Source organism: Scyliorhinus canicula, chromosome 21 (assembly GCF_902713615.1).
Source record: "Scyliorhinus canicula chromosome 21, sScyCan1.1, whole genome shotgun sequence".
In the NCBI taxonomy this organism is placed as follows: Eukaryota; Metazoa; Chordata; class Chondrichthyes; order Carcharhiniformes; family Scyliorhinidae; genus Scyliorhinus; species Scyliorhinus canicula.
The window spans coordinates 46,320,891-46,339,871 of NC_052166.1; the positions used below are offsets into that span (position 1 = coordinate 46,320,891).

General features: G+C 51.7%; 1 protein-coding gene across 2 annotated transcripts in view; it reads right to left on the bottom strand.

Annotated features, from left to right (window-relative positions):
- LOC119955516 (nuclear receptor subfamily 6 group A member 1-like) overlaps positions 1-18,981 on the bottom strand; it is a 592,263-nt gene that overhangs the window by 145,529 nt on the left and 427,753 nt on the right. For both annotated transcript variants that reach the window (XM_038781784.1, XM_038781786.1), the window contains one exon: positions 4,157-4,212. In XM_038781784.1, the coding sequence (XP_038637712.1) occupies positions 4,157-4,212 (56 nt within the window). The remainder of the gene's footprint in view (positions 1-4,156; positions 4,213-18,981) is intronic.

An 18,981-nucleotide genomic window follows, 5' to 3' on the forward strand; every position in this document is an offset into this window, starting at 1 on the left:
GCGCCTTCCCCCCTGTTGGGGGTGCGCTGCGGCCCTGCTCTGTTGCGCGCCCCCTTCGCTAGCTTTCCTGCTAGCACGGTGGCTCCTCTCTCGGAGGTTGCTGTCCCGCTTCCCCTCTCCCCTCTCCAGTACTCCCGTTCCCTCGTGCCGGGGCCTGGCCTCCCACCTGGGGCGGGCCCTTGGGCATTGGGTTGTTTTTCGTTCTGGGTGTTCCTGCCAGGGGGGAGGGGGCTGGCTTTGCCTCGCCCCCCCCACCCCCCCGTCGGCATGACGTATCTCCTTGCCATGGGCCCCTCGTCCCTACTTCCCATGGCGTTTTTCCAGCCCGTGCTCCTCGACGAATCTATTCGCCTCGGCAGGGGCTGTAAAGAAATATTCCTTGTGTTGGTATGTGACCCAGAGTTTTGCTGGGTACAGCATACCAAAACGTACTTTGTTCTTATAGAGAGCTGCTTTCGCTCTGTTGAACTCCGCCCGTCTCTTAGCTATGTCCGCTCCAAAATCCTCGTAGATTCGGATGGCGTGCCCGTCCCAATTGCAGGCTCTATTCTCCTTGGCCCAGCGCAGGATTGTCTCCCTATCCCGGTACCGGTGCAGTCTGGCTATAACTGCTCTCGGTTTTTCCCCTTCCTTGGGCTTCGGGCGCAGTGACCGATGAGCTCTGTCCATTTCCGGTGGGGTGGGAAAAGTTTCCCGCCCCACTAAGGAGCCCAGCATCGCAGCCACGAATGTTGTGGGATTTCTACCCTTTATCCCCTCTGGCAGGCCCACTATCTTAATATTTTGCCTTCTCGAGCTGATCTCCTGGTCGTCTACCCTGCCCTTCAGGCTCCCCTGTGTTGCACTCAGTTTCACCATTCCCCTCTCCAGGGATATGACCCGGTCGCTCGCGTCAGTCGCTGCCTTCTCCAGCTCTTTAATGGTTGCCTCCTGGGCTTCCAGTATCTTCCCTTGGGCATCCACTTTCTTCTCCAATCTGGTCAGAACCTGCTGCACCCCTGACATGGCCCTGGTCACTGCTGCCTGTGCTGCGGCCTCTGCGTCTGCTTTTAACTCTGCCTTGATTGCCTGCAGCTGCTCCCTCACCACCTCGGCAAAGGCTTCCTTCCAATTCACGCCCCCCTCTAACCCCAGGGGAGAGGTTGCCCGCCCGTCCAGCTCTTCTGGATGCGGCGAAACATCCTTCCCGCCGCTTCGCGTGTTGACTCGTTTGCCCGAGCTGGCTTGCCCTTTGCCCCGTCTACTTCCGGTGCCCCCTTTCTCTTGGCTCCCTTCTGGCATTTTTTTCTCCCCCTTCCCCTTCATCTTTTCTTCTCTCCTTGTTCTTCTTTTCCCCCTTTTCCGCACCCTATTTTTATTTTATTTATTATTATATATCTATATATATATATATATATATATATATTTTTTTTTTTTTTTTTTAAATTTATTTCCCCCCTTCTTTCCTTTACCCCTTTTCTCTTTACCAGTTTTCTTTTGGGTTTTTTTTTAAAAAAAAGAACAGAAATACAAGTCTCTTTTTTCTTTTGTCTTCTCTCCCCACTCAACCAGGAGAGAGAGAGAGAGAGTCCCTTTGTCTCTTTGTCCTTGCCACGTGGTGGTCACTGCAATTGGGGGAGGGGGGGGGGGGGAGGGGCGAGTGGGCCGGTGGTCGCTGCCGGGTGTCCCCGCTGCTGGCTGGGGGGGGGGGGGGGGGTCCCGCTGCTGGTTGGGAGGGGGGGGTCCCGCTGCTGGTTGGGGGGGGGGGGGGGAAGAGAGAAGAGGGGCCGCCGCCGCCGCACCGCTCCTGGCCCGCGTGGGGGGGGGGGGGGGAGAAGAGAAGAGGGGCCGCCGCCGCCGCACCGCTCCTGGCCCGCGTTGGGGGGGGGGGGGGAAGAGAAGAGGGGCCGCCGCCGCCGCACCGCTCCTGGCCCGCGTGGGGGGGGGGGGGGGGGGGAAAGAGAAGAGGGGCCGCCGCCGCCGCACCGCTCCTGGCCCGCGTGGGGGGGGGGGGGGGGGGGGGGGGGGGGAAGAGAAGAGGGGCCGCCGCCGCCGCACCGCTCCTGGCCCGCGTTGGGGGGGGGAAGAGAAGAGGGGCCGCCGCCGCCGCACCGCTCCTGGCCCGCGTGGGGGGGGGAGAAGAGAAGAGGGGCCGCCGCCGCCGCACCGCTCCTGGCCCGCGTGGGGGGGGGGGGGGGGGGGGAGAGAAGAGGGGCCGCCGCCGCCGCACCTGGCCCGCGGGGGGGGGGGGGAAGAGAAGAGGGGCCGCCGCCGCCGCACCACTCCTGGCCCGCGTGGGTGGGGGGGGGGGGGGAGGGAGAGGGGTTGGACCTGCTGCTGCTGGGCCCCCCTGTCGCTGCCTCTCCTCTGCCGCCGCCGTCACCGCTCCTCTGCCGTCGCTGTCGCTCCTGCTCCGCTGCCGCTCCGCTGCCGTCCGGCTCCGCTGCCGCTCCAGCTCCGCTGCCGCTCCGGCTCCGGTGCCGCTCCGGCTCCGCTGCCGCTCCGGCTCCGCTGCCGCTCCGGCTCCGCTGCCGCTCCGGCTCCGCTGCCGCTCCTCTGCCGGCGCTCCGCTTCTCCTCCTCCGCCGTCCGGCCTGTCGGGGGGGGGGTTGTTCTTGTCTGGCGCTTGCGGGAGCCCCTCTCCCTGCGACCTCCTCGCTCGCCGCCCGGAAGTCGAATCCCTTTCCTCATATGGCAGTCCTCCATACCCTGGATCATCTGAGTAAACCTCCTCTTTACTGCCTCCAATGATGATATACCTTTCCTTAAATAAGGGGACCAAAACTGTATTTTTCTAAATGTAGCCTCACTGGTACAATGCACATTTTGCAGCAAAACCTCGTTACTTTTATACTCCAGCCCACTCAAAATAAAGCCAACATTCCATTTGCCTTCCATATTAACTTCTGCACCTGGGTTTCATGAACAAGGACCCCCAATTCCCTTTGTGCTATAGCTTTTTGCAGTCTATCTCTATTTAAATAATTATCTGCCTTCGCATTCTTTCTTACAAAATGAACAACCTCACATTTTCCCACATTGAATTCCATTTGTCAATTTCTACCCACTCACTTAACCTGTCAATATCTCTCTGTAAACTATTTATATCCTCCTTACAGTTTACCTTCCTTCCCACCCTTGGTCACATTACACTCTGTTCTTTTCTTCAACTCATTTATATTGTGAAATATACTGATCCAGCACTGATCCCTGTGGCACGCCACTGGTTACTGCCTCTAATCCGAGATCTATTTATACATTTATGTGTAATAACATGATGAGACATTTCAGTTGGAATTAGGTAAATGGACAAATCTAGAAGATATATCAATTGAAATAAAAAGCGTTCAGTGATTTTTTTTTAAAATGTATGGAATGCTGGTAACCTTGCCGTTTTGGAAGTCTTATTGCTCTCCAGTTACTCTAAAATGTATTTAATATCCTGCCCCGATTCGCTCTACCAAAATGCATCACCTCAAATTTAATCAAACTCCATCTGCCATTCATCGCTCCCCTGGCCCAATTGATCAAGATCCCATTGCAATTCTAGATATTTTTCTTTGTCCACTATGCCACCAATCTTGATGTCATCCGCAAACTTACTAACCAAAACTCCTAAATTCTCATCCAAATAATTTCAGATAAATAACAAATAACAGTGGACCCAGCACTGACTGGAAATGTTTCAATTCAATCCCTGATTTGTGATTAATTAGTTGAGCCTGATAGGGTAACAACAGACACTAGAATTGCAGAGTTTTAAGGAGACGGAAAGCTCTGAAGAGTGACGTAGACTTGAAACATTAACTCTGTTTCTCTCTCCACAGTAAGAAGTCTCACAACACCTGGTTAAAATCCAACAGGCTTATTTGAAATCATAAGCTTTCGGAGTGCTGCTCCTTCATCAGGTGAAGTGGAGGCAGATTCACAATCACAGCATATATGGGAGACACACAATTGCCAGATAATTACAGATTGGAATGTGAAGAATGGTTGGAATGTAAGTCTTTACAGATAAACAAATCTTGACAGGACACCTGGCTTGAGACAATTCACACCTCGATTACCTGTGATTATCACTCACTCCACTCACACTGACTGTTCCTGTAAAGATTTGTTTATCTGTGAAGACTCACACTTAAACTATTGCTTAATTTCCATAACTGTAAAACAATTACCTGAACAGGACCAATACTTTTGTTTCTACCTCCTGGCATTCCATCCTCCCTGATTGCTGAAAAAAAATAAAATAAAAACTTATCAGATTAACAACACCACCATTAGTGCATTTACAAGACTGATTTTTATTCTCTTCTAAAATTTGTGCATAGCACAAAATTTGTACAAGATCTGCTCTTGTCACACATCAATTAGAAAACAGGCAGATAATATAACCAGGTTTCTGCCAATGTTACTCTGAGCCAACCATTAACAATCAAACAACAATTACACTGAAGGCACTCTTCTGTTGAATCTCCTTCAAACCAAAAGCATCCAACATCGACTTGCCTCCCCTGCCTTTAATGTTGATGGGACTATGAATCGGATCGTTGTAACCTGAATCCTTCTTTTCTATGTGCTTAATATTAAAATCTCTTTTTTAATATACGGAAATTATATTTTAAAAAGGTGACTAATATATTTCCCCCAACAGATAAAGTATTGCCATTATATATTCTGAAAAACAAGATGCATTCTTCAAAAACAATATAATTTATGTATGAGAGGTTACTACCATCCACAAAATTTTAGACAAATAGATAATCTTTGTGCAGGTATGAAACATGTGCATTTAATATGAAAATCAATTTCTTGAGCATTAATATAAATTCCAATTGAGTAACTCAATAAAACATGTATATAATATCCTTTATCCCATATTCCTAAATATCTAAGTTTTGCTAAAGTAGAAATATTGCATTCTATGGTACCAAACTTTGGTTCATACTGTTTGAACTCTGGCAAACTCCTTAATTTATTTTAATCAAAACCTTGTTCCAATAGCAAATATATTTGTGAATGATCAATGAGTCCTAAAAACAGTAACCAAAAGGTGCAACAATTCTTATCTGTTTCCCGAATAACTAGTTAAGTTAGATTATCACTAGCTATTTTAAAGCTGTGAACTAGTTTTACAAGATATTAAAGGCTGTCTGCTACTCTGTATTAGTTTGATAAAGTGTTCAAAAAATCAAGGGAAATCAGGTGGAATTTTCAATATTTAAATTAACATTTATGAAAAGCATTTCTAAGGTATTATTTAGTTTTTAAGATTGGAACAGAGAAGGAAATCCTCGGAGGTCATTTACTATAATTTTAGATGGCCACAGCACATTGTATTATTATGAATTATTGGACACCAAGGCCTGCTTTGTATCACACAGTGCATGTGACAATGCAATCCAGAAGTACTTGGAGCATTAAACACTGATGCACCTCATGTGTATCAAGCTTATCAAGGCCAAAAACTACTGTCACTGACATAAAAGCCCATAATATGATCAAATTGTCCAACAGCCAACCCTAGGACAAAAATTGGACTCCATCATATCCATTTTCAGGGCACAAAATTGCAGATGTACATCCATCATATTAATTTGACTGACATTGCGGTGTTCCCGAAATAGCCACCAAGGAACTTTCTTTTGCAAGTGGCAGGCCTGATGTCAGTTTCATAACCCCACACCGTAATTTGGTTGTCTTTCCAGATTCTTCTGGATCTTAAAGAGGCTGCTGCAGACCACCATAAAATTGTATTCTTTTTTCTCTTCATCTTAATTTGGTGCAAGGAGGAGCAGGAATTTTTCTCCCGGCTCCACAGCAATGCCGTGGGCTGCTGTCAGTCTGCACCTCCCCTTCTCGTTCGGCTTCTCACTCTTTGCATACACACACAATGGTACCTACCCAAGAGTTGCTGCCAGGGTTATACTTAAGTTGAATTGGCATAAGGCAACAAGCTGCCTCTTGATATCGATTGGCCTCCAGAGCTCACTGCAATTATGAAAATGAAGCCAGAGCGGGATTCTCCCCTACCGGGCGGGGCAAGGGGGTCCCGGCGCTGAGGAGTCGCGTGAACCACTCCGGCATTGGGCTGCCCCAAAGGTGCGAATCCTCCGCACCTTCAGGGGCTCGGCCCGCCCTGAGTGGTTTGCGCGACTCCTCGGTGCTGAAGAATAGAGTGCCCCCACGGTACAGACCGGCAGATCGGTGGGCCCCGATCGCGGGCCAGGCCACCGTGGGGGCACCTCCCGGGGCCAGATCCGCCCCCCCCCCCCTCCCAAAGAACCACGGAGGCTGCCCGCGCTGCCAGGTCCCGCCGGTAAGGACCTACTCCAATTTACGCCGGCGGGACTGGCAAAAAAACGAGCGGCCACTTGGCCCATCGCAGGTTGGAGAATTTGACAGCCGGCGGGGGCGGGATTCATGCTGACCCCCGGCGATTCTACGACATCGTGCATCAAACATGTTAATCTGATCCTTAAAATCAAGCGGCAACCTCCCACTACGTAATGGAACAGTTACCATGGCAAATGTCCTCTCTTAAACAGAACTCATCATTTTTTTCTATTTTTAAAGAGCAGCTGCACTGCACCTAGTATTCCGACTTTTTCCCCAGAATTAGTCTGCTGTTTAAAGAGGAACTATGGATATTGATCATTATTTGTAAGTTTTGGAAGAGAAGAAAGCAGAGTTGAGGGGCACACATAATGGATAAATTTTCACCTTATGTGATCAAATACAAAATAACCATAACAGCTACATCTATACAAACCAAGATAATCATACACGGATGCAGGAAAGCTTGTATGAGAAGACTCTGTGGGGGACACAACAGAACTTTTTTATTATCCTGAGGCCAAACCAATAAGCCATTGTAAGGATAGAGAAGGTGTTTGTGTCTGTAGAGATGATTGCAACTTGAATTTATGGTTCACGGTCTTCTAAGTAACAGTAAGAGATAAATGGCAAAGCTCCCTCAACCTGCTGTGCACACTTGCATAATGCTGATCACAGATATCTTTTTGTTCAACCCACATTATTCATCAATTTCCCTATGGAAAACTGGAAACAATTCAATGAATCCCACACTATTATAATCTAGTTGGATTTGCCAAAGCACAGGATATTATAGATAGCACATGTTGCTGTATGGATCCTCAGCCACAGAACCATTTGTTTTTAAAAATTCTCTCATGGGATGTTAGCAGCACTGGTAAGGCCAGTATTAGCTACACATCCATGGTTGCCCTTGAGAAAATTATGGTGAGCCACTTTCGTGAACCGCAGCAGTTCATGTGCTGCAGGCACTCATACCCTGTGTTCCGGGATTTCAGTCACAATGAAGGAGCAGCAATTTAATTCCAAGTTAGGATGGTGTGCGGTTTGCGAGGAAACTATCAGGTGGTGCTGTTCCCATGTATCTGCTGCCCTTGTCCTTCAAAGTGGTAGAGGTCAGTAGTTTAGAAGTGCTGTTGAAGGAGCCCTTTGTTAGTTGTTTCAGTGCATCTTATTATGGTACGCACTGCCGCCACTTTGCATTGGTGGTGGAGGGAGTTCCAAAAACAGAAAGGAGATAAAATAATTCCAAGTCAATAGTGGTGATATGCAGGTATGCATATCTGTATATGACTGTACAAATGTATAAAGCTGTTTATCAAGGAAAGTAATCACAGCTATGAATGACCTCCTCAGCATAAGGGGAGGCAGTGGCGTAGTGATAATGTCACTGCACTAGTAATCAAGCCCTGGAGACAAGGGTTCAAATCCCACCATAGCAGTTGGTGGAATTTGAATTCAATTACCTGCATCAAAAATAATTTGCTGGTCATCAGTGATGGTAACCATGAAATCATTGTAGATTTTTGTAAAAATCCAACTGGTTCACTAATTTCCTTCAGGAAAAAAAATGGGCTGGTTTCTCCATTTATGAGACTAAGTGTTGACGCCGCGCAGAATTCATGGACTTTCACGACAGCAAAACTGGCGCCACACCTGGACCGATTTAGTTACCGCTGAGGGGCTAGCACCAGCGCCACGTGGAACACAATCAATCTAGTGAGAAACGGCGTGGGATTCACCAGTTTTGTGATTGACACTCAGGAGGCTGACAGCTTCACTTCACTTTTCACACACACTATCCCAGCCAACAAGATGGCAGCGGAGAGCGGCACCAATGTTCGTGGAAGCAGAGCTCGAGACCCTCTTGGACACTGGAGGAGAGAAGGATGACCATGTACCCCGAGCCCAGGAAGGAGGCTGGCAGCTGCTGCTTTTTGCATGCCTGGGACAGTCACTGCCATGGGCAATGTCGTCCGGAGTTTACGTCAGCAGTGCCATAAAAATCTGCAAAACCTCCTCAGGGCTGTCAGGGTGATTACTGTGCCACTGGCCTGTAACCCGACACCCCCCCCCCCCCAGTGGGCGGGTGAAACGCCACCCTGCATCACATGTCAGTACCCATACTGGCCGCCATGGCCTGGTGTCCTGGCCACTGAGGCCACCAGCTACCCACACACTCGGCTGCATGCGCCGACTGTCTAACACTGTAATTTTCTGTCTCCTGCCAGGAGAAGGCCGTCCACAACTGCTGGAAGCGGGACAAGGCAGGGGGGAAACTGCCGGACCTGCAGCCCCTCACTGTGGGTAAGAAGAAGGCCCTGACGTGGTCAGCGGCCCGGAGAAAAGGGAGGTTGCCGAGGTGGAGTATGGCCGCAGGCGAGTAAGTGAGACCCCGCTTAATTGCGGTTTCCAGCCCTCAGCCCATGACACAGGAGACCCTGGAACTCAAGTCGGAAGACGACAGTGATTTTCCATCACAGCTGTCTCCAATACTCTCCACCATCCCAGAGACACACAACTTGCTTGGACACTTTAGTGAAGACACTCCTGGGACACACTCTGCTGCACACACAGCTGACCCTCTACAACAGGTGGAGGTAGGAACACCCGAGGGGGCGGACTGTTGGAGGGCAGACCGACCCCAGGGACTAGCTGCCGTCCAGCTTCTGGAACAGACCGTCCCACAATCATGCAGATGCAGAGCCAGGGACTACACGAGAGGTTGTCGGCAAGCATCCAGTACCTGCAGGTGCAGTTGGAATATTCCAACCGCATGCAGCAGCAGGAGATGGTATCGATAATGTGTGCCACCCAGACCAACACCGCATGGGTGGCGTCAGCGGTAGAGGCATTGAATGCCTGTGGCATTCTGTGCAGGCGTTGGCTGACACCTAAGGCATGGTTACCATCTCACAGGCAACCATGTGCCAGAGCCACCTGGAAATCACAGTAGTGCTCCTGAGTGTGACCTGACAGCAGGCCATGGCTGGAATATCGGCGGCATTGCCCAGGCGCTGGCCGACGTGGTGCAGACACAGAGGGAGGTGGCCCAGTCCCAGAGGGTGATAGCGCAGTCACTGGTCGATGTGACACAAATCCAGAAGGTGCTGGCACTGTCAATGGGTGATGTGGTCAGTCCCAGACGGTGATGGTCCACTCCCTGTACTCCATGGCCGCAAGCGTGTGGATCCTCGTCTCCAGGACGACTGGCAGTGGCAGGTGTTTGGGGGAGTCTCAGGGGATAGCTCAGCTCGCACCCCAGTCCCATAGAGTAGCCCGGGTGTCATCGGGCATCCCGAGGGAGGAGGAGGTGGGGTCCGTACCGGTGACATTGGCAGGGAGGTGCTGGAACACTCCAGCACCTCGGATTCCCCCCCCTTCCCCCTCCTGTACCTGGGGCATCTGGTTGACAGCGGGTAAAACAGGGAAGCATCATGGCACCTGGGACACCTGAGCAGCTGCCGGTTGCCCCAGAAGACGGCTGCCAACGGGGATCCAGGTCCAAGGCAGGAATCATAGAAAGCCGCATCTATTCCTGCTGTACTGTCCAGAAAACCACTTAGAAGTAGCGTTAGGGCCCGTAAGGCCAAAACGTTAGACACTGGTTAAGTTGGCATGGGTGCAAGGCACAGTTTAGTTATAGGGGCTAGGGCACAACCCTGCAAATATTTGTTCACATTAAACACCTGTTACCACGGTTACAACCTGTCTTGGTGCTCTGTCAGATGGGTGTGGGCTGGTGGGTGATGCGACCATCAATCAATTCACACGAGACGGAGAGTAAAAGTGAACAGTGGTTTTAATACACTAGATCTGTGCCTGCCTGTGACTGCTCTGTACTGAGGTTTACATATCACCCTCGAGGGGGTGGAGCCATAGGCGGAGCCCACAAGGGCATCAACCTCATACAACACAGCACAGTGGTGAATTATAATAGCATACGTTCAGCACATTCACCCCCTGTTAAAAAATTGAAGTCCAGCGGGGTTGAAGTGGGCTCACAGATCGAGTTTGTCCGGTGCCTTGTTCGCTCTCTGTGATCGCCTCAGCTCCGGCTTCGCTGCGGGCACGGGTGTTGGGCTTGTTGACTCCAGGAGCGTGTCATCTGGAGCTTCATCACTGTAGGTCGGCGATGGGGGGAGAGGGGGGTGTAGGCCATGTAGGGGCGGGGGCGGTGTCCGGTGTAGGGAGTAGGTGGTGGCCGCGGGGGAACCAGCGGGTGCCAGATCCCGGAGGGAGACTGTATCTGGTCGGCCATCATGGTGCGCCACATAGGCATACTGAGGGTTGGCAAGAAGGAGCTGGACCCTCTCGACCAGGGGGTCGGACTTATGGCTCCTCACATGCTTTCGGGGGAGGACAGGCCCCGGTGTTGTCAGCCAGGTTGGAAGCGAGACCTCGGAGGTGGATTTCCTGGGGAAGACAAATAGGTGGTCATGGGGGGTCTCGTTCGTGGTTGTGCAAAGGAGAGATCTAATGGAGTGGAGCGCGTCGGGGAGGACCTCCTGCCAGCGGGAAACTGGGAGACTTCTAGACCGTAGGGCCAGAAGGACGGCCTTCCATACCGTTGCATTCTTCCTCTCCACCTGTCCGTTTCTCCAGGGGTTGCACCTGGTAGTCGTGCTCGAGGCAATGCCCTTACCGAGCAGGTACTAACGCAGCCCGTCGCTCATGAACGAGGAGCCCCGGTCACCGTGGACGTAAGTGGGGAAACCGAACAGGGTGAAGATGCTATGCAGGGCCTGAATGACAGTGGCCGCGGTCATGTCGGGGCATGGTATGGCAAAGGGGAAACGGGAATACTCGTCAACGACAGGGCATTTGGGGACTCGTTGAGCTTCCCCGGATGGTACAGAATATCGTAATTATAGGTGGAGAGCTCGATTCTCCACCTCAAGATTTTATCATTCTTGATCTTGCCCCTGTGTGTTGTTGAACATTAAAGGCTACCAAACGTTGGTCGGTGACGAGGGTGAACATCCTACCAGCCAGGTAATGCCTCCAATGCTGCACAGCTTCCACAATGGCTTGAGCTTCCTTTTCGACCGTGGAGTGTCGAATCTCGAAGGCATTGAGGGTATGGGGAAAAAAAGGCCATGGGCCTTCCTGCCTGGTTAAGGGTAGCGGCCAGGGCGACATCTGACGCATTGCTCTCCACCTGGAAGGGGATGGATTCATCCACCGCATGCATCGTGGCCTTGGGTAATTTCTGCCTTGATGTAGCTGAAGGCCAGGCGGGTCTCAGTCGTCAGGGGGAAGATGGTGGCTTTGATAAGTGGGCGGGCTTTGTCCGGATAGTTGGGGACCCACTGGGAGGCATCTTTTCAGGGCCTTGGGGCAGTGGGGAAGGGGGAGTTGCAGGAGGGGGCGCATACGGTCGGGATCGGGCCCTAGAACTCCGTTTTCCATGACATAGCCGAGGATGGCTAGTCGGGTTGTGCGGAAAACGCATTTCTCCCTGTTGTAGGTGAGATTGAGGGCTTGGGCGGTTTGGAGGAACTTCTGAAGGTTAGCGTTGTGGTCATACTGATCATGGCCGCAGATGGTGACATTATCCAAGTACGGGACGTGGCCCGCAGCCCGTACTGGTCCACCATTCGGTCCATCGGTTCTTTGGAAGACCAAGGGTTGGTGACGCCGAAGGGAACCCGGAGGAAGTGGAAGAAGCAGCCGTCTGCCTCAAAGGCCGTGTAGTGGCGGATTGGAGCTGGTGGTATGCGGACTTCAAATCTACCGTGGAGTGTCCGCTATACGGGTTGCGTGCACTGATTTATGGTTTGGCTGTAGGCTACAACTATCTGGTTCTTTTCCCTGGTCCAGCCGACCACCACTTAGGCTCTCCAGGGCTATTACTGGCCTCGATGATCCCCTTCCTCAAGAGCTGCTGGACCTCTGATTTGATGAAAGTTCTGTCCTGGGCACTGTACTGCCTGCTCCTGGTGGCGACGCGTTTACAGTCAGCGGTGAGGTTCGCGAAGAGTGGGGGAGGGGCGACCTTAAGGGTCGCGAGGCTACATACGGTGAGAGGGGATAGGGGTCCACCGAACTTCAGGGTCAGGCTCCCAAGGTTGCACTGGAAGTCCAGTCCTAACAGGAGAGGAGCGCAGAGATGGGGGAGGACATAGAGTTTAAAATTGGCGTACTCGGCGCCCTGTATCGCGAGGTTCGCGACACAGTACCCCAGGATCTGCACCGAATGTGATCCGGAAGCGAGGGAGATTGTTTGTGATGCAGGGTATAGCGCCTTACCGTGTCTGGATGTGTGAAGCTCTCCGTGCTCCCAGAGTCAAACAGACAGGGCGTTTCGTGCCCATTGGCCCGGACGGTCATCATTGAGTTCTTGAGATGCTTGGGCTGTGACTGGTCGAAGGTGACAGCGTCGTGGTCGGAGGTAGTGGGGTGGTCCCAAGATGGCGCCCCCTGTCAGTTGCACATGTTGGGTGGCGTTGAAGATGGTGGCCAAAATGGCAGCCCCCATGAGTCACACGTGTTGGTTAGGGTTAAAGATGGCGGCCCCCATAGGTAGCACGAGGCGGATGACGCGTCAGAAGGGGGAAGTACCGGCAGACACACAGGGGTGCTGTGGGGTCTGCGGGCCTGTGAGTCTGTGAGTTGGGCCTGTGATTTAGGAGCTCTTGAGTTGGGCCAAGCAGACTTTGTCAAAATGCCCTTTCTTGCCGCAGTCGCTGCAGGTCGCGTTCCGGGTCGGGCAACGCTGCCTGGGGTGCTGGTTCTGACCACAGAAATAGCAGGGCGGCCTCCAGGGTTGGGCGGGCAGCTGTGTGGTACAAGCCTGGGATGCCCTCTGGTCGGGTGTCCACGTGGGAATCGCGTGGTCAGAGGGGAAAGCATTTAAGCTCTGGAAAGCTACTTCTAAGGAGGTGGATAGTTTTAGCACCTCTTCTAGGTCGAGGGCACCCTTTTCTAGCAGGCGCTGTCTGACATAGTTGGACCCGCCCCAGCTACATAGGTGTCCCAGATGGCCAGTTACATGTGCTGCGAGGCTGCGATTTCCTCTTAATTGCAGTTTCGAGCGAGTGCCCTCAGGTCGCGTAGGTATTCCTCCAGCGATTCCCCGGGGCGTTGGTGACGAGTGGTGAGGAGATGCTGCGTGAACACTTCGTTCACCGGCCTCACGTAATGTCTTTTCAGGATCGCGACCGCGTCTGCGTACGTGATCGCTTCCTCGATTAGTACGGAGATTCTGTGGCTCACCCAGGCGTAGAGGAGACTCAGCTTCTGTTCCTCGGAGACGGTGGGCGAGGAGGAGGCGACGAGGTAGGCTGCAAAGCAGCGGAGCCGGTGCGAAAAGATCCCCTTGGCTTCGGTTGCCTGTGGGTCGAGTTCCAGTCGGTCAAGTTTGAGGGCGGCTTCCATTGCGATATCGTAGCGTATTAAATTGACGCGACCATCAATTCACACGAGACGGAGTAGAAGTGAACAGTGGTTTTAATACGCTAGATCTGTGCCTGCCTGCGACTGCTCTGTACTGAGTGCCGCCTACAGGCTTACAGGTATTTAAATACCACCCCCAAGGGTGTGGAGCCACAGGCAGTACCCACAAGGGCATCAGCATCATACAACACAGTACAGTGGTGAATTGTAATAGCATACGTTCAGCATCAACATCATACAGCACAGTACAGTGGTGAATTGTAATAGCATACGTTCACCACAGTGGGTGTGAGGGGTGGGTTGGTGGGTGTGAAGGAATGGGGGCTAGTCTCTCCACCCTTCCCCCCCCCCCCCCCACCCCGCGACAGTCCACACCAACATTGTCTCAGGGAATCAATGGGACCGTGTGATGGAATGGCCAGCTCCCATGCATGGATCACCCAGGTGGACGGTGGGAAGTGCTCTTGGAGGCAGGAGTCGAATGATGCGGAGCACCAGAGCTCATCGCAGAGCGGGTTGTCATTATCCTCCATCCCATGAACCAGACCCACTGTTACTGCCAACCCAGGCCCCCCACCCCGTAGTGCGGCAGGTATGTGTCACGGAGGGGATTGCAGATGAGGGGGTGGGATGTGGTATCTGTGCCCCTGGTCAGTAACTCCCCCCTCAAAGCTGGTGAGCCTGGAGGCGATCGGAGCGCCCTTGCATCTTGGCCCTGGCGCACAAGTCGTGTGGCCTCCCGTGTATGCCTGCGCCCCATGTCCTGCCCATGCTCCTTGTCGGATGAGGCTTGGTGCTCCTCCTCGTCCAGCACATCGCTTCTCTGCTGTGCGATGTTGTGGAAGGCACAGCAGGCAGCCACGATGCAGGCGACCCTCTCTGTATCTTACTGGAGGGCCACTCCAGAGTGCTCCAGACACCTGAACCGCATCTTCAGGAGGCCGAATCACCACTCGATCATGCTCCTGCTTGATGTACGGACGTCGTTGTAATGGGTCTCCGCGCCGGTCTGTGGCTTCCTGATCAGCCATGAACACATGGATAAGGGCGTCTCCAACATGTCAGGAATCATCCAGTGTGCCAGGATGAAGATGCCATGCATACTGTCCGGGTATCAGGTGCAGACGTGAATGATGCAAAGCTGATGGTCACATATCAGCTGCACATTCATTGAGTGGTAACCCTTTTGGTTTGTGTAGAGCGGTAGGTTATCTGCAGGTGCCCATAGGGGAACATGCATCACATCGATCATCCCCTGGACCCGGGCATGGCGGCGAACCCCCCTGCTCCAGCATCCTGGTGGGCTCTGTACACTTTGAAGTGGATGTATTGAGCCGCCTGGGTATAAAGGGCTTCCATGAAAGCACGGATACGCCTCGGCACAGAAGTCTGTGAGATCCCGTACAGGTCCTCACTCGGTGTCTGGAAGGACCCCGTTGCAAAAATGTTCAGGGCGACCGTTACCTTGACGGCCACCGGGAGCGGAAGTCCTCCCCCATACTCTCTTGGTGCCAGGTGTCCCTCTGCTCAGCTAGAGTTTTCAAAGGCATGCCGGGTCCGGCAGAGCTCGATTGACAGGCGATGCCAGTATACACGAAGCCTCATTCGGCGCCTCAATAGCACCTCCTCCTGCTCGTTCTGTTAAGTGGCTACCACCTGCTCCTCTACTGCCCACTCCACTGCTGCTCACTCCATTGCTGCAGCTTCCCTCTTCTCGAGCAGCTCCAGCTTGTACAGCCTCAGGACTTCCCCGAGAGCTGCAGCGACTAGCAGGAAGGACACCATTGCTGGTTGAATTCCAATATCCATTGTCTGTAGGAGGTGAAAGGCCAACGTGTTAGCATGGTGCACCCCCGGGCTACATGGTGGCCCTGCTTGGCGTTGAAAGCTCCATCCCTGAATGCCCCCACCCCACTCCATCCCTGAATGCCCTCCCCCCCCCCCCCCCCCCCCCCCCCCCCCCCGCCCCACCCACTCCATCCCCACACATCTGGCCCTGTCGGTAGCCAGCACTGTGGGGGCCTCTGGCCACAGCGCCTGTCCCTGATGCCTGAGGTACCGTCGACTGCACTGCCCTTGCCAGGGATATGTACCGCAGCCCCGCCCGGCATCCCCATAGGGGGCAGCCCACAGTCGCTCCTCTACGTGCCCTACCTCCTCTCTCTCTCTTTCTCCCTCATCAGCCACAATTCCGGTTTCACAACGTTTAAAAGCACGTCATTGGGAACTCAGCCTATCGGCGGTGAATTGCCGATGCCCCAAAGAATACCGGGTCAAGCCTGCTAATGAAATAAAAATGGTGTTTACTGTATATGCATTCTGGAGCATATTGATGTCGCTGTCGAGGTGGCGTCAAATCGGTTCCGGCTGCAATTTTGGCATTGGAACCTATTTTCCGCCCAATCGTGTTTCCTTATCCGCTGTTGGCCAACTGAGAATCTCGCCCCATATGGCATCCTTACCTGATCTTACCTACATGTGACTCCAGACTTACAGAAATGTGGTTGATTCTGAAAAGCCCTTTGAAATAGCCCAGCAAGCCACATGTCTCAAACTGTTATAAAACTACATGAAATGCCACTGGATGAACCAGGCTTTAACCTAGGCGCCAGAAACAAGAACAGCAAACCTGACCCTGTCAACCATGCAAAGTCCTCCTTACTAACATCTTGGGGTTTGTGCGACAATGTGGAGAGTTGTCCTCAGACTAGACAGGCAATAGCCTGAGACTGAATCATACCTTACAGACAATATCCGAGACCCATCAACATCCATGGGTATGTCCCAATTTCAGGACAGACGCGCAAGAGGTGGCACAGTGGTATATAGTCAGTGGGGGGAGCAGCCCTGGGGTTTTCCCTGGTCATCCTCAACATTGACTTGTGGTCATTTCAAAATCATACTGCAGTCAAACCTCAGGAAGTCTGTTGGTTTGTAGATCGAGCCAGACTTTCCATCAACGAGAGTATCCACTGTTGTCTTATATGGGAACAGTTCATGTGCAGCCCACACCACCAGAGATGGGACACCTGGGGCGGGCTCAAACAGTCATCAACCGGATCATTGGCTGCTGGGATCCCCCTCCCCCTCCTGAGACCTGGCTAGGAGCCAGAGAAGTTTCTGGAAAAGCGAGTGGAGGGAGGATAAAAGTAGGCATCTCAGAGAAACCAGAGGCAGAAGGAGCAGACCACCTTTGCGGGTAGTATAGTCGAATCCTGGGTGTTTCTTGTACATATAGTGGGTAATTTACGGGTTAACTATATTTAATAAAGCATGTTGCATTATATCCGTATTCGTACTTTATTCTACTCATAAATAAAGACATCATAGTTTCATTTATTAAGATTCAGCAGCCTAGTCTCCGACTCAACTACTGCACTCTCCATCTTCATAACAAATTCTATCATGTTAAGGTCAGTCACCCCAAGGGGTCTCGCACAGCGGGAAATCTGCCATCCTAACCTGGTCTGCCAACCTATATGTGACTCCAGACCCACAAAGTGATGTGGTTGACTCTTAACTGTCCCCCTCTGAAATGGCCTAGCAAGCCACTCAGTTCAAGGGAAATTAGGGATGGGCAACAAATGCTGGCCCAGCCAGCGACACCCACATCCCAAGACCGAATAAAAAAAACGATCGACAGCAGGAGGAGACTCCATAAATATAACCATTCACAACGATGGGGAAAACAGCACATCATAGAATCATAGACTCATATAACACAGGAAAGGTCCTTCGGCCCATCATGTCTGCGCCAGTCAAAAACACTTAATTATTCTAATCCCATTTTGCAGCATTTGGCCATAGCCTTGTATGCCCTGGGATCACAAGTGCACATCTAAATTCTTCTTAAATGTTATGAGGGTTTCTACCATCCTTCCAGGCAGCAATTGCAAACTCCCACCACCATCTGGGTAAAAAATCCTTTCCTCACATCCCCTCTAAACCTGCTGCCCCTTACCTTAAATCTATACCCCCTGGTCATTGACCCCTTCACTAAGGGGAAAAGTTGTCTATCTCTACCGCTTATAATTTTATACATTCCAATCATGTCCCCCCTCAGTCTCCTTTGCTTCAAGGAAAACTATCCAAATCGATCCAATCTCTCTCCATAATTAAAACTCTCCAGCAAAGGCACCATCCTGGTAAATCCTCTCTGCACCCTTTCCAGTGCTCTCACACCCTTCTATAATGAGGATTCCAGAACTACACACAATACTCTAGCTGTGGCCTAACCAACATTTTATACAGAGTAAAAGACATGGCTGAAACGCATGCAACCAGCTTCAGCTAGAAATGCTGAGCTGATGTTCCATCTTGACCTCCTCCCGAGGTCTCTAGCATGACAGATTCCAGTCTTCAGCCAATTAAATTCACTCCACATAATGCCAAGAAGGCATTAGATACTGCAGAGGCGATGGGCCCTGACAAGATTTTGGCAATAGTAGCTAAGACCTATGCTCCAGAACAAGCCCTTGGCTAAGTTGTTCAGTATAGATCTAAAACCAGCAATGTAGAAAATTGTCCAGGTATATCTGTAAGCAGCACGACCAATTCAACCCTACCAATTACTACCACATCAGTCTACTCTCGAACATCAGCAAAGTGACGGAAGGGGTCAACGAGAGTGCTATCAAGTGGCATTTGGTCAGCAATAATCTGCCCACTGATGTTCAGATGGAGTTCTGCCAGGACCACTCAGTCCCTGACCTTATTACAGCCTTGGCCCAAAACTGAACAAAGAATTGAACTCTTGAGGTGAAGTGAGCATGACTAGCCTTGACATGAAAATTGCATTTGACAGAGTGTGGCATCAAGGAGACTGAGCAAAACTGGACTCAGAGAGTCAGGGAGCAAGCTCTCTGCTGTTGGAATCATACCCAGCACAAAGGAAGATGGTTGTGGTTGTTGGGAGACCAGTCATCTCAACTCCAGGACATTGCTGTAGGAGTTCCTCATGTTATGCCCATGGCCCAACCATCTTCAGCTGCTTCATAATGACCTATTCTGCATCAAACAGTCAAGAGTGGGGATGTTTACTAATAATTGCAGTACCTTTCACGACTCTCAGATTATCAGTAACAAGAAAGATTCTAACCATCTCCACTTGATGTTCAGCAGCATTACCATGCTTCAGCAGCATCCCCATTATCAACATCCTGGAGGCTTATTATTAATCACAAACTGAACTGTAGCAGCCATAGAAGTACTGTGGATACAAGAGCCAGCCAGAGACTGGGAATTCTGCAGCGAATAACATCTTCTGACT